The following is a 13,196-nucleotide window of genomic DNA, read 5'->3' on the forward strand; positions in this document are numbered from 1 at the left end:
GTTCTTCCATATAGATCAGATAGCCCCTGGCCTAAATGAAGGCTACAATTTGTGTCTCAAATCTTTCAATTCTTTATGAAATCTTTCCTGATGACTCCAGTCTCCAGCGATCTCTCCACTTACCAAATTTTAATTTGACTTGTGATATTACTACTTAGCCCCAAGCCTTGCTCCAAATAGACCACAGTTCTTGGGGACAAGCCATCTGGATTTAGAATCACCTAGGAAGGTAGAACAGGCCATCAATGAAGACCAGTGATATGCACTTTTCTCAACGACTTAAAACCACCATCATCAACGTAATTAAAAGATTTAATAATCATTAACTAAGAGCTTTAGATAAAAAATCAGGTTGATTTATAAAGCAAGTCAAACGTGTTCTCAAGAGGGCATTTCTGCCACAATAGCAGAAAACAAGAGGATTTAGGCCTCTTCATAGCCACAACCCTGCCTGAGGTAGGGTAGGATGTATGTACTGATGTGTCTGATGGCTCTGCAGCCTTTCCCCTCTCCTCCTTACATTAATCTACCTGCTTTTCCTCCAGAGGATTCTAGGGCCTGCTCAAATTACCTGCCAGCCCTTGATGGTAGACAGGGTTAGAGGAGTTATCACTCGGACTAAAGCGAAGGAAAAACAATCAAAGATCCTCAAGGAACAAGGGAAGAAGGCATACATTTTCAGTGCCACAAAGGATAAATGTTCCTGCCCATCAAAAGCTCAGTTTAGGATAACAATTAGAGAGTGTAAGCATCCAGCAAAAGTGAATTGGCTCGATAAATTTACACATCCACATAGCCAAAAAACAATTAAAATTATGCAGATCTATTTTTACTGAAAAAGAAGATATCCATCCTATATGGCTAGGAGAGAATTACAGAATGGTATGATAGTATAGTCCCATTTTTAATTACAACTATATACGCATATATGCACAGAAAAAAGTAGCCAGCTATTCGAGTGGTTATTGCTGACCAGTGGGATTATGGGTAATTTTTTCTTATCTGCAGGTTATTTTTCTACAATGAACATGGATTACTTGTGTAAGAAATCATCACTGGTCCAATTAGTCCTCATTCCTTTCCTTTTTTTCCTTAACAGACATTAACAATACTTAACATCAGCCTAACAATAAAATATACTCACTCAGGAAAAGCATTTATAAAAGCTAGAACTCGGGGCTGGCCCCGTGGTGTAGCGGTTAAGTGCGCACACTCTGCTGCCGGCGGCCCAGGCTCAGATCCCGGGTGCGCACCAACGCACCGCTTGTCAGGCCATGCTGTGGTGGCGTCCCATATAAAGTGGAGGAAGATGGGCACGGATGTTAGCCCAGGGCCAGTCTTCCTCATCAAGAAAAGGAGGATTGGCATGGATGTTAGCTCAGAGCTGATCTTCCTCAAAAAAAATAAATAAATAAAAGCCAGAATTCCACCAAGATTGGATTATAAAACTAAGAGCTAACAAACCACATAAAAAGGTGGGGACAGGTAGGGAGAAATCCTCTTTGAGATAAGGAAACAGTCAATTTGCTAGAGGTAGTGGCCTTCTAACAAGTGAAAAGACTGAACGACCTGTTTCATTTTTCATAAATAAAACTTCGGAAACCATATTGCCAAACACACACAAGCAACATAAACCTTTATATACTGGGCTGCCAAATGTTACTTTTAGACAGTATATTAATTATGTAGTCAATAACTATGGGTTTCATTAGTGTATTAAATACCATGATCAATATTATTCATACTTTCGAAGACAGGCCACTCAGGAAAAAAAAGTGCGGGAGGGGGAAAATTTTGACCCTGCAGTTCAAAAAAGTCAGAACAGCACACTGGAGATTAGCAAGGCTTTAATGGAAAGCATAAAACACTGAAAATATGGACAGAAATCAGATTATTACCATTTTATTTTTTTTCCTGCCTCCTTCACAATGAGACTGGAGGGAATCCAAGAACCATTTAAAATAGAGGCGAAATGATTCGATTTTTTCCCTAATTGCCTAACGCTGATGTCATGTGTACGCAAAATAAACACTGATCTCCAAGTGAAAGATGAGAAATAGAAAAACATGAACAGCCTTTCGAGGTAGACTATATCCAAGAGAATTCGAAGAACTGTGGGCCAGAATCTATTTAGGCAACCCTCAGGGACCTGAATCTCTTAAAAGCCTAACAGTGGAGCCAATTTCTGATGCTCCTCTACTGGTGATCTGATTTTTAGTAGGGAAATCTGCTAAACATACCCCCTCAAGGGAGGGAGCCACCCTCCCCGAGAGCACCCCTGTGGATTCATGGATTTCTAATCACATCCATGTCGATGTGCTGGTTGCATCACGTGGGTATTGAGAACTCGTGGTGACTGGTACAATGGTGAGACGCATCACAGTAACGTCGCCAGTCAGTCCTCTTCCCGGGATAGACAGACATGTTGGGGGGAGAAGGGAATGCTGGTAGTGGATATAAAAGACTGGTTACTGTACTGAAAGCTAGATTAGTGCTTCCAACCCACAATTTGTCAATCCAGAATAGTGTTGAAGACTGTAATTTTCTAGTCAGTGCTTTATAAGCCAAGGTCAGACAGAGAAAAGCTTCCATAACAATCGCTGAGGCCTCAGCTAGAGAATCAAGTGCAGTCCTATGACCATCTCCTGAGACTAGAATGTGTCCAAACAATTAGTGGGCCTGAGAAAAAGACCCTCTATGTCTGTTGTGAGGAATGGGAGCCGTCCTGTGTAGAGCTGGCTGGTTCCTCCTGCAAGAGGACAGCTAAGGATGAAAAGGACGGGATACCATCGCTGTAGAGCTCCACACAGGGCCTCCGTACGCTGCATCTGCACAAATTAAAAACCAGGTCCTTCTGCTGCAGACTGACTGCAACACTGCCTGGACACTTGGAGAGAGATGTGCAGCAAATGCCAAGCAGGGGATTGCAGCAACCAGATAGATAATTAATATGATTAGGAACACACAGAGCAAGCATGCTCTTGCTGACTGAAAAGCCCAGTAGCATAATTACTGTTTTCTTACTAGCTCACTGTCTGTACACATTTCAAAGCCTGGTTGGTGTTAGACTGCTGTGTAAACATCAATAAAATCCCAAAGTGCCAGATCATCAGCATTCTTGGGCACAATGGCTTTTTGTTTTTAGTGTATTCATTCTTTTAAAGATGCATTTCAGGGTTGCAAACATTAGGAAGAACAATCTCCATGCCTTGGACTAATCTTTGAGTCTGTAATGAGTTAACATCTCCCCCAAATGAACATTTATTATGATGGCTAATTAACTGCTTTCCAGTTACAAGAACCCTTTGCATTCAAAGAAAGTAGGATTCACAAGCAGAGAATATATTGTTTATTAAAACAGAGCAAGGGAAACAAAAGGCTTCTCCCTTCAAAATACCTTCTATTTAACACAGCTTTAATCAAGAAATGAAACATACAAATGCAAGAAATATGTACAGGTAGAAAAAGTGTGCACTCGCCAACCAAAATGCAACATTAATTGAAGTGAAACTAAAGCAAGGCTTTGTAGTTGCCTGGATGTCCCTAGGGGACAGCAAGTCAATGCTTATCAGCCTTCCTCAGAAGAGACAATTTTGATTAGTATCAGACCCATCTGACTCAGTCTATTAAACCCTGAAGGAAGGATATTCTTCAGATATAAAAGATACGTCTTTGATTAATAATTCTACCCTATTGCCATTCCAAGCATTAACAACTATGTGGCACCTCTAGAAAGAGAGAGGCTTTGAATTCTAGGAAGATACGCTTACTAAAATACCCAGGTTCCACACAACCACTTCTTCGCTCTCCCTCCGGAGAAGGAACCCAAGTTGCGAAGGTGTCACCATTGGAGAAGCAGAAACCTAGTTACATAATTTATTTCACTGTCTGCAGATTTAGGGTCAATTACTTGCAACATAATTCCTGCTTGAAGATAATGAAATCTTAACAAAACCGACAAAAGCCTGAAGGCAGAGGGAGGGACTGGTACTAGACTACCCGCTAGTTGACCCCCTAAGTCTGACAGAGTTTACATTACAGCCATCTGAGCATATTTTCCTTTGCCTACCAATAGTTCCAAGATGCATATAAGAAAGGAAATTGCTTAATCTACCATAAAGAAGCTCTATGCTCTGTGTAGCTAATGTGGAATTGTCACACAGGGGGTGGGAAGAAATCAATTTCATTTCAGCTCTTTATTTTCAAACTTCTGCCCAAGCAGCATCGCTCTTCTCACATTACTGCGTTTCTCCTGATGTTCGTGATCAGCCTTCTGCCATATTCTTTGTAGTCCACAGGCTTCACGTCCATCACAGTGGCCTTAATTCGAGACTCATCCTTTGAGAAGAGAAAAGCAGTTTGTGAATGAAGGAAAGCCCTTGGCCTGGAGCAGTGGTGATAACCCCCTTTGCTTCAGTAGTTGCAATGATCCCAGCAGGAGAACACACAAAGACACGCTGGATTCCGAGTTCAGTAATTCCAATAAAAAGAAAATGATGAGTGCGAGCCGAGTCCAGAATTTCTGGGGCTGGGAGAGTGGAGAGAATCCTCCCTTCAACACAGGCCCCTTGTCATCCTTTCCTCAGGCTCCCAAACACTCAGAAACCTGGAATCCACCTGGGATGGACCTTAGAGGGCTCATCATGTTCAACTTATTCTCTTAACAGAGGAGGAAACAGGATCTCTGAGAGGGTAAGTGACTTGCCTGAAGCCACACAGGTAGTTCTGAAAGCTGAGTGTGTGTAAAAGAAAGGAGGAGGACCTGGTTTGGGGCCCATCTCAGCTCTCTCCGCACTTCACCTTCCTTGTCCACACCACGATGGACGGAATGACCCTTCCAAGCCCTCCCTGACCTCGCCCCACTCTGACATTGTATCACAGACACTTGACTTCCCATGTCATTAACTCACAAAACAAACACATCTATCAGCAGGTATTAAGGATAAGATCTAGTAACAAAAGAGAATGAGTAAACCCTGCAACAAGCAGGAGTGTTTTCAGAATTCTCTCTCCTCACTTGTTCATCAGGACTAGACAGCACCTTTAGAGGCAGAATGGGGTGATGCCCAGAAAGGCTGCAGAGCCTAGCTCAGGGGTTCACAAACTTCAGGGTGCTCAGTAATTACTAAACACAGTCATATTTATAGGCACGGTAAAGGGCAAAGCTCAGCAGTGGAGTGCCTGTGCTGGAGTCTCAGCTTCAGGCAGTTACTCATCCTCTGTGTGCACCTAGTTTTTCATTGGTAAAACAGGGATAACCACAGTTCCTATAGACAGGGTTACTGCCAGGCTCAAGTGAGGTAATACATGTGAGGTAAAGGGTGTAGAGCAGTATCTGGCAGATAACAAGTGCTCAACAAATGCTGTTTTATTATGACTATGCAACTACAGGATGTTATGAGCAATGCAAGGAATTTCAATTTTCAAGGGAATTTTAACTACGTGTGGTCTTTGATTCACATGCTGCCTTTACAATCCAAACCTTGTGAAGATGTGAGTCCACTAGACACATTATCATTCTTTGTTAGTACAAACAAAAAAAAATCCCAGGTTTTAACTGAAAAGACCATAGAGCATTTTTTCCCTTATATGTTTGTCTCTGAACAAGACACTTATCTCTCTAAGTCCGTTTCCTCATCTGACAACAGGGATGAAAACGGTACCTCAGGGTTGGGAAGATTCAATGAGTAATAAAAGCAGGGTGCTCAGCATCAGGTCTCGCACACAGTAAGCGTCAAACTGACAGCTAACACTGTAGTGTTGTGGGTGACAAACAGCAGTTGCCCACTGCTAATTAACCCTTCTGCCGCCCGGGTGACCTCACTTACATTGAAGGTCTCTAGTTTGACCCTGATCCTGAACGTGAAAGATCGAAAGTTGGCATTCTGGAAAACTTCCTCAAACGCCTGCTCATTCTGCAAAAACAAATATAAACCTTTAGGCATTGAAACTACCAGATCATTTGAAAATATCTATAAGACTTTAAAAAAGACGTTGTGAAAAATCTCTCTGAAAAAATTATTACCCCCAGTGGTTTGAAATTACTTAGGAATGACTAATCTACAGGTGACTTCATTACATAAACTAAACTGTTTAAGTAGAATTTTATTAAAAATTAAAATTCTAGCTAGGGTAGTCAAGTTCAGAGACAGAAAGTAGACATGGTTGCCAGGGGCTGGGAGAAGGGGGAAATAGGCAGTTAGTGTTTAATGGGCACAGAGTTTCAGTTTGGAATGAAGAAAAAGTTCTGGAGATGGATGGTGGTGATGGTTGCACAATAACGTGAATGTACTTAATGCTAATGAACTTAAAAATGGCTAAAACAGGGCCAGCCCCGTGGCTTAGCGGTTAAGTGCGTGTGCTCCGCTACTGGCGGCCCGGGTTCGGATCCCGGGCACACACCAACGCACCGCTTCTCCGGCCATGCTGAGGCCTCGTCTCACATACAGCAACTAGAAGGATGTGCAGCTATGACATACAACTATCTACTGGGGCTTTGGGGGAAAAAATAAAAAAAAAAAAAAAAAAGAAATTTGCAAAAAAAAAATGGCTAAAATAGTAAATTTTATGTTATAGATATTTTACCACAATAAAAGAACTGAAACACTTTTAGAAAACACATTTCTAAACTTCAAAAGTTTGTGATGGAATAGATCTGAGGCCCAGTCTCTTCATCATAAATTAAGAACTGGGGGGAAAAAAACACTGAGAAAAAAGCTCAAGTTGTCACATACATTATTTCAGCCTCTGTAGTTACAGCTATTGATTTGGTGAGCAAGGGAAACACACAAGTGAAGTGGGCAAAGTTTAAAAAACAGTCCTCGCTTTTTTCCTCTTGCTCCTCAAATACTATTTGATTAGGCTTCTTTTTTTTTTTTTTAAAGTTTAGTAAACAGAGAGGGATTAGAAAAAGCATCTTATATAAATATGCATAAAACAGGGCCGGCCCTGTGGCTTAGCGGTTGGGTGCGTGTGCTCCGATGCTGGCGGCCCGGGTTCGGATCCCGGGCGCGCACCCACGCACTGCTTCTCTGGCCATGCTGAGGCCGCGTCCCACATACAGCAACTAGAAGAATGTGCAACTATGACATACAACTATCTACTGGGGCTATGGGGGGAAAAAAATAAAAAATAAATAAATAAATAAAAAATAAAAAATATGCATAAAACAAATATACAATAACCTATATAAAACTAACTTCATATCAGCCAAGTATTATCTTTGCAAGCCACACGGAACACGAAAACAGCTTTGTTATTTAGAACTCTTGTGTAAAGGTTACTTCACAAACACAAAACAAGTCCTCTGGGCTTTCAGATATGTAAACAAAACAATGTGTTAAACCTTCAGAAAATTATACCAGCTGCCATCATTCTTCCAAGATTAGGGAGAGCATGGAACTACACTCTAAGAATATCATGGTTCCTGAGGGAAGAGTTTCTACATGTCCTCGTTCACCAGCAGTAAAAACAGTCAAATGTAATAAGCTCACATAAAAAACCCTGAAAGGCTGCCTCAAGCCTTAAAAATCTGATATGAAAATAGAGGACCAGGCAAAATATAAAAAATACCATCATACTTTAAAGTCAATTCCAGTTATTTCTATAAAAGGGCTTGCTGGGATTATTTTCAGAGAACTCATGGACAATTTAAAAAGAGGTGGGGGCAGAGCCAAATGGACAGAACCAAAGACAGGAAAGAGTAAGAAAAACACGTGCACACAAATGGCAAGTCTTTTCTTCTTAGTGGCTTTTACAAGTGTTCTGGCCAATTTGGAGGAAGTGGAAAGAAAAAATCTATAGAGAGATGCCAATTTGTGTGGCCCAGAAAATACAGCTTTTACTGGTCTTCCTTACATGTTTTATCTAAGCAAATATCTTTCCTAAATTCAGCAAAATTAGTAATCTATTCCCTGCATTAAATAAACCTAATATATGAAAATACCAATTTATAAAAATGAAATGGAAAAGTTATCTTATAAAAAAGGTTACTTTAGAAGAATTGCATCTGATGGCCTGAAATAACAAGTGAATTTAAATTTCCATGTGAATTTAAACCAGGATTTGAGTCAACTTTTCAGGAAGGTGTTTATTATGTTAAAAAAGGCACACTTATATGTACTTCAGGTTATTGCAGAAGGTACCTTCCCGATCTCAAGTGAACACAGGCACATGACCCCTGGTGCTCACAACAGGAGAAATAAGTGGTTTATACTTGTAAAATGCTGTTTTTAAAGCACTTTTATATATATTACTTCATTACCTCACTGTTAGCACATCCAAGAGGGGCAAAACTAGACAAAACCAGATGAAGTCTCAAATAATCACCAAAATGAGAAACAATATACAACACCCAAAAGGAATATGCCAAAAAATATTAAAGAGCAAAAAAGGGGTCAGTGTAATCACACAGGAACTATAAGAATAGTAATAAAAGATGTGGCCCACCTTCTCTTTTAACTCCCCAAGATAAGCAGCGTTTTGTCCGAGGATGGCCTCTGCAGACTCCTGGAAACAAGTGACCCACTGATTCTCTTGAAAATCAGCAATATTTACCTAAAAAACACAATTCTATTATTTCAGAAAAGAAATAAAAGGAGATTAACTTTTCCCACTCATTGAAATAATTCCCAATGGGAAAAATCATTACTATTATATATGTTACATTCTTTCCAAAGAAATGTGAAAAAGTATCATAGAAATAAGTTTAAAATGTAAGTCTGGATCACAGCAGGAACATGCTCTGCTGTGGGTGTGTGATTTCAGATCTCAGTGGAGATACAGCTCAGCTAAGTGCTCCTTCAGAGGCAGAATCCAGCCACCCTGCACTCAGCTCCCCTCCAGCTGCAATGGCCTTTGGACTAAAGGCTTTTTTTTTTGCGTGAGGAAGATTGGCCCTGAGCTAACATCCATTGCCTAATCCTCCTCTTGTTGCTGAGGAAGATTGGCCTTGGGCTAACATCCCTGCGCATCTTCTTCTACTTTACATGGGACGCCGCCCCACATGGCTTGATAAGCAGTGCATCGGTCCTCGCCTGGGATCCGAATCTTTGAACCCGGGGCCACCGAAGCGGAGCTCGAGAACTTAACCACTATACCACCAGGCTGGAGCCTTGACTAAAGGTTTTGAATGAGACTCCAGTGAGTTGCGGCAGGTTCTCTGCGTTTTAAATTGTATGTTCTTCCGTCACTAGGAGGAGCTTCATGAGACGGCTCTAAGTCACTGCTGAGCATCCCAGAAAATTGAAAAGCCTGAGCTAAGGGCTTTTGTCCAGCCACCAAACTTACCTAGCAACAGAAATGAGCAATCAAAAGTGTCCAATTGGACCACAGTGTAAAATTAAATAGGGGAGAGTCAAGGAAGAAAGTGGATCACAAAGAATGTAGTTGCTAAAAGGTAAAAGTAAAAGGCTTAGTAGAAATAAGAGAGCAAAGGTTTTTCGTAAAGGTATCATTTTGATGATTTTACATATTCACTTTGCATATACCTGGACTTTAATATCACAAGTTATAATGACAAATAAGGTGACAAGAAAAGTTAAAAGTTCTCACAAATGTAAGGAAATGTATCACACACTGGGGCTCACACCTACAGTTTACCCCACACTATCCTCCTAGAGGCCCAGGACAATACTCCACAGGGTGAGAACAGCCACGAGAGACACACGGGTAAGCGTCACAGGAAACTAGTGTGCCAGGGATTCCACTCAGAAGTTTAACAGAAAGGCTGATGGAATAAACTATCTAAAACAACTATCTTCATCTTAGCTCAATGACGTTTATAGTTTACAGAAAATAGGAAGCTTAAATGTAGAACTTTCCTGCTGAACTAACATTTTAAGGGGCAATTAGAATGTAGAAAGGGTAGGTGGAGTACCTCACTTTTTTATCTAAAAAGATTTTACAAGAGTAATAGGAAATTTTTTTAACAGCCTTCATTAATAGTACTCATTCAATAGTATTAACAATAGTTTTCAAATATTTTAACTGTGGAAACTGTCAAACGGCAAATTCTAATGCCTTCATAGTATTCTACTCTACAGATAATCAATAAAGGAATTAACCAGTAGAATATTAAGGACATTTAAGTTGTATCCAAGTTTTCAAAATAAACAACAGGGTAATAGATAACTCTACAGACATGTAACATCTGATTATTTCTTTAGAAGAAATTCCTTCCAAGCGTTTACTGTGTCAGAAAATATAAACATTCTTAAAGCTTCTGATATATTATTGTCAAATCAGCTTCTAGAAAAATGGGAGAGAGCCCATTTTCTTGTACTTTTATTATCATTTAGTATTATAACTTTTTAAAAAACATACATTCTTCATTTTAAAGGTTTTTAAAACAGAAAGAAATAATTCTTACAATGCAAAAAAGCCACAATCAGCATGCAGTCACATTCCTCTGAAGTCAGCTCTACCAAGGCTAGAGGAACAGATTATCCACAAGAAAAATAACTAAATATAGGCATCAGCTGTAGAAGCATAATTACTGCTCTCCAGAAATGCCATTTCAAATTATTTTATCTTCGTAACAGTTAGCAAGCGTGTGCCACCAATGCCGTAATTGTACTACATTGCACAGCAGACTAAAATCAGCTGGGTATCTAAATGCAACTTTCTGGTACGAAAAAAAGCTTTTAGTAGAAAAGAGACTGCCATTCAGTTGCGGGAAAGGCCCCTTACTTCTGTATTTATAGAACAATAACAAGCTCTTTAGCACTTACTCATCTGCAGGCTCCCCACCACGAGTGGTCTTGTTTTTGCTATTGTCTCTACAGTGCGGGGCAAGACTCAAGAAACACCAGAGTAGGTTCTCATCTACCCATTCTACTTACTGACAGGATCATGCGGTACTTGAAATTGGGAAATTCACTGTCACACTTCTCACATCGGTATAATCCATTCTGCTGATCAATCACTTTCTTATTGCAGTCCTGAGACGGACAGGCCTGATACATACAGTTTTCTTTGCGAAGATACACCACCGTTGCCACAGAGCTAAAATAGTCCGCCTTCAGGAGAAAATGAGTGACATGAGACACTGGGCACTAGGATTACACTCAGGATTAGACTTAGAGGCCACCCAAAGCTTGCCCTTACAGATAAGTGAAAAGTGTTTATAAATTCGAAGTCTCAAGATCACAACATGATTACAGAGCATAATTCATTCTGTAGTTTTCATTTTTATTTTATTTTTTTCCCCCAAAGCCCCAGTAGACAGTTGTTATGTCATAGTTGCACATCCTTCTAGTTGCTGTATGTGGGACGCGGCCTCAGCGTGGCCAGAGAAGTGGTGCGTCGGTGCACGCCCGGGATCCGAACCTGGGCTGCCAGTAGCAGAGTGCGCGCACTTAACCGCTAAGCCACAGGGCCGGCCCCATTCTGTAGTTTTCAAAATCACTTGTGCTGATTACAAAATCCATGCAGGTAATAAACCAAGTTCTAAAGCATATAATTCCTCAACAATAAAAGAGTTAATTATAAATTAGACTAAATTAATTAATTAAAACTGAAACAGACTATAGAAAAGACAGACTTCAAGAGACAAAAGACCTGCTCTTCCTGTTCCTCTGACCTTCCAAAGGTAGCAGATCTAGGAAATAAAGAGTAATGCAGTAAAATCTAGGGCAGCTATGGTCAACCATTCCTCCCACATTAAAAACAAGAGCACTGATTTCTAGGGCCTAGATTCACCTTCATCTTTGTCCAGGCCAGGGGTCAGCAAACTTTTTCTGTAAAAAGCCTCTAGTAAATATTTCAGGCTTTACAAGCCACTTGGTCACAGTGTCTGTTACAGCTCCTCAACTCTGCTGTGGTGGTGCAAGAGCAACCACAAACAACAAAAATGAAAAGATGTGGCTGTGCTCCAATAGAACTTTATTTACAACAGGCCGCAGGCTTTGGCCTGTGGGCCAGTTTGTCAACTCCTGGTCTAAGCTGTCAAATCCAGCAGAACGCACAAATAACTGAACAACTGCATTCACAGTGGAGAAGTCACTGACAAGTAAACGCAGCAGGGACTAAGTCACGTGCTTGAGCTTTATGTTGTTGTTATTCGTGTTGCTTTTTAACTCGCACAGAAAGGATATGGATGAATACTTTTTGGGGTGGGCAGTTCCCTCTGGGTGTACTCTAAATTCGGAGCCAGGTCAGCAACCTCTGGGGCTTTCCAATGTCTCAGACCAAAAGAGGCAAAACAATAACGTGGATGTTTAAAGGGCTTGGGCCAGTCCTCAACCTAGAAGGCTCTAGAGAGTAAGTCTCCTAGGAGAATGCCTGAAGAGTTTTTCTGTCTTTCCAGGCAAGTTCCAGTTGCAAAGCATGACTTGAAAGTTTGGGTGCAAATAGGTCTCTCTAGGCCTGATCTCTCATATTACATACTGTCCACCGTGAGATCTAAAGGAGAAATTGGTGACAGCAGAGTCCAAAGAGTGGCTATTCCTACGACAGGACAACACAGATCTGTCCAATGTTCAGTTCTCGAGATGCTGTATAATAGCTTTATAAGTTGCAACTGATGACAATGATGGATAAGAGAACACAGCAAAATGAGACAATAAGGAATAAAAACTATATTGTATAATATGAAAATAATAAAGCAGGAATTGCTATTTCTGGGAGCATAAAGGAGAAATAGATGATTTAAATATTGAATTGCTGACAGAATACAGGTTTAGATCAATGGGAAGAAGGTCATTAAATATAAACATTGAAAGGGAAACTGCAACTAACGCCCAACACCAGAGCCAAGTCTTGTCAGAGAATACCAGCAACTCTCAGCCCAGGGGGGATTCCTCCTCTACAGCCAGTGCAAGTACACGTGAACTGCCTGATGTCCCACACTGAGCCTGACTAATGCTCGGGGTGAGCTGTAATCTCAAAACCGTCTTCTCACTATGTGGGCATTTCAATTTGCAGGAACAATCACAGAAAAGAAATACGGACCTGAAGGCAGTTCATATTATAACACCAAGGTGGATTATTACCACTTCGTTAAGATCCCTCTAAGAACCAAACAACTCAAACAACTCTCTAAGTCAGAGTTCTTAACATGTTTCTGCCTCAACATACCTGAGGGATACAACATACTCCTATTACTAAGCACAGCTCCTTCCCTCTGGCAGCGACTCGCAACTACCACACCACGCTCTGTCAGAGCTCCAGTCAAGAATCACAGCCCTGAACTAATG

The 13,196-nt window shown here is 40.8% G+C and overlaps 1 protein-coding gene across 2 annotated transcripts in view; it reads right to left on the reverse strand.

Moving 5' to 3' along the window:
* Positions 1-3,332: 3,332 nt before the first annotated feature.
* Positions 3,333-13,196, reverse strand: part of RPA1 (replication protein A1) — a 62,587-nt gene continuing 52,723 nt past the window's right edge. For both annotated transcript variants that reach the window (XM_058560117.1, XM_058560116.1), the window contains 4 exons: positions 10,842-11,018; positions 8,449-8,556; positions 5,829-5,915; positions 3,333-4,338 (listed from right to left, as the gene is read on the reverse strand). In XM_058560117.1, the coding sequence (XP_058416100.1) occupies positions 4,234-4,338; positions 5,829-5,915; positions 8,449-8,556; positions 10,842-11,018 (477 nt within the window). In that variant the 3' untranslated portion in view covers positions 3,333-4,233. The remainder of the gene's footprint in view (positions 4,339-5,828; positions 5,916-8,448; positions 8,557-10,841; positions 11,019-13,196) is intronic.

The sequence above is a fragment of the Diceros bicornis genome, chromosome 18, assembly GCF_020826845.1.
Source record: "Diceros bicornis minor isolate mBicDic1 chromosome 18, mDicBic1.mat.cur, whole genome shotgun sequence".
In the NCBI taxonomy this organism is placed as follows: domain Eukaryota; kingdom Metazoa; phylum Chordata; class Mammalia; order Perissodactyla; family Rhinocerotidae; genus Diceros; species Diceros bicornis.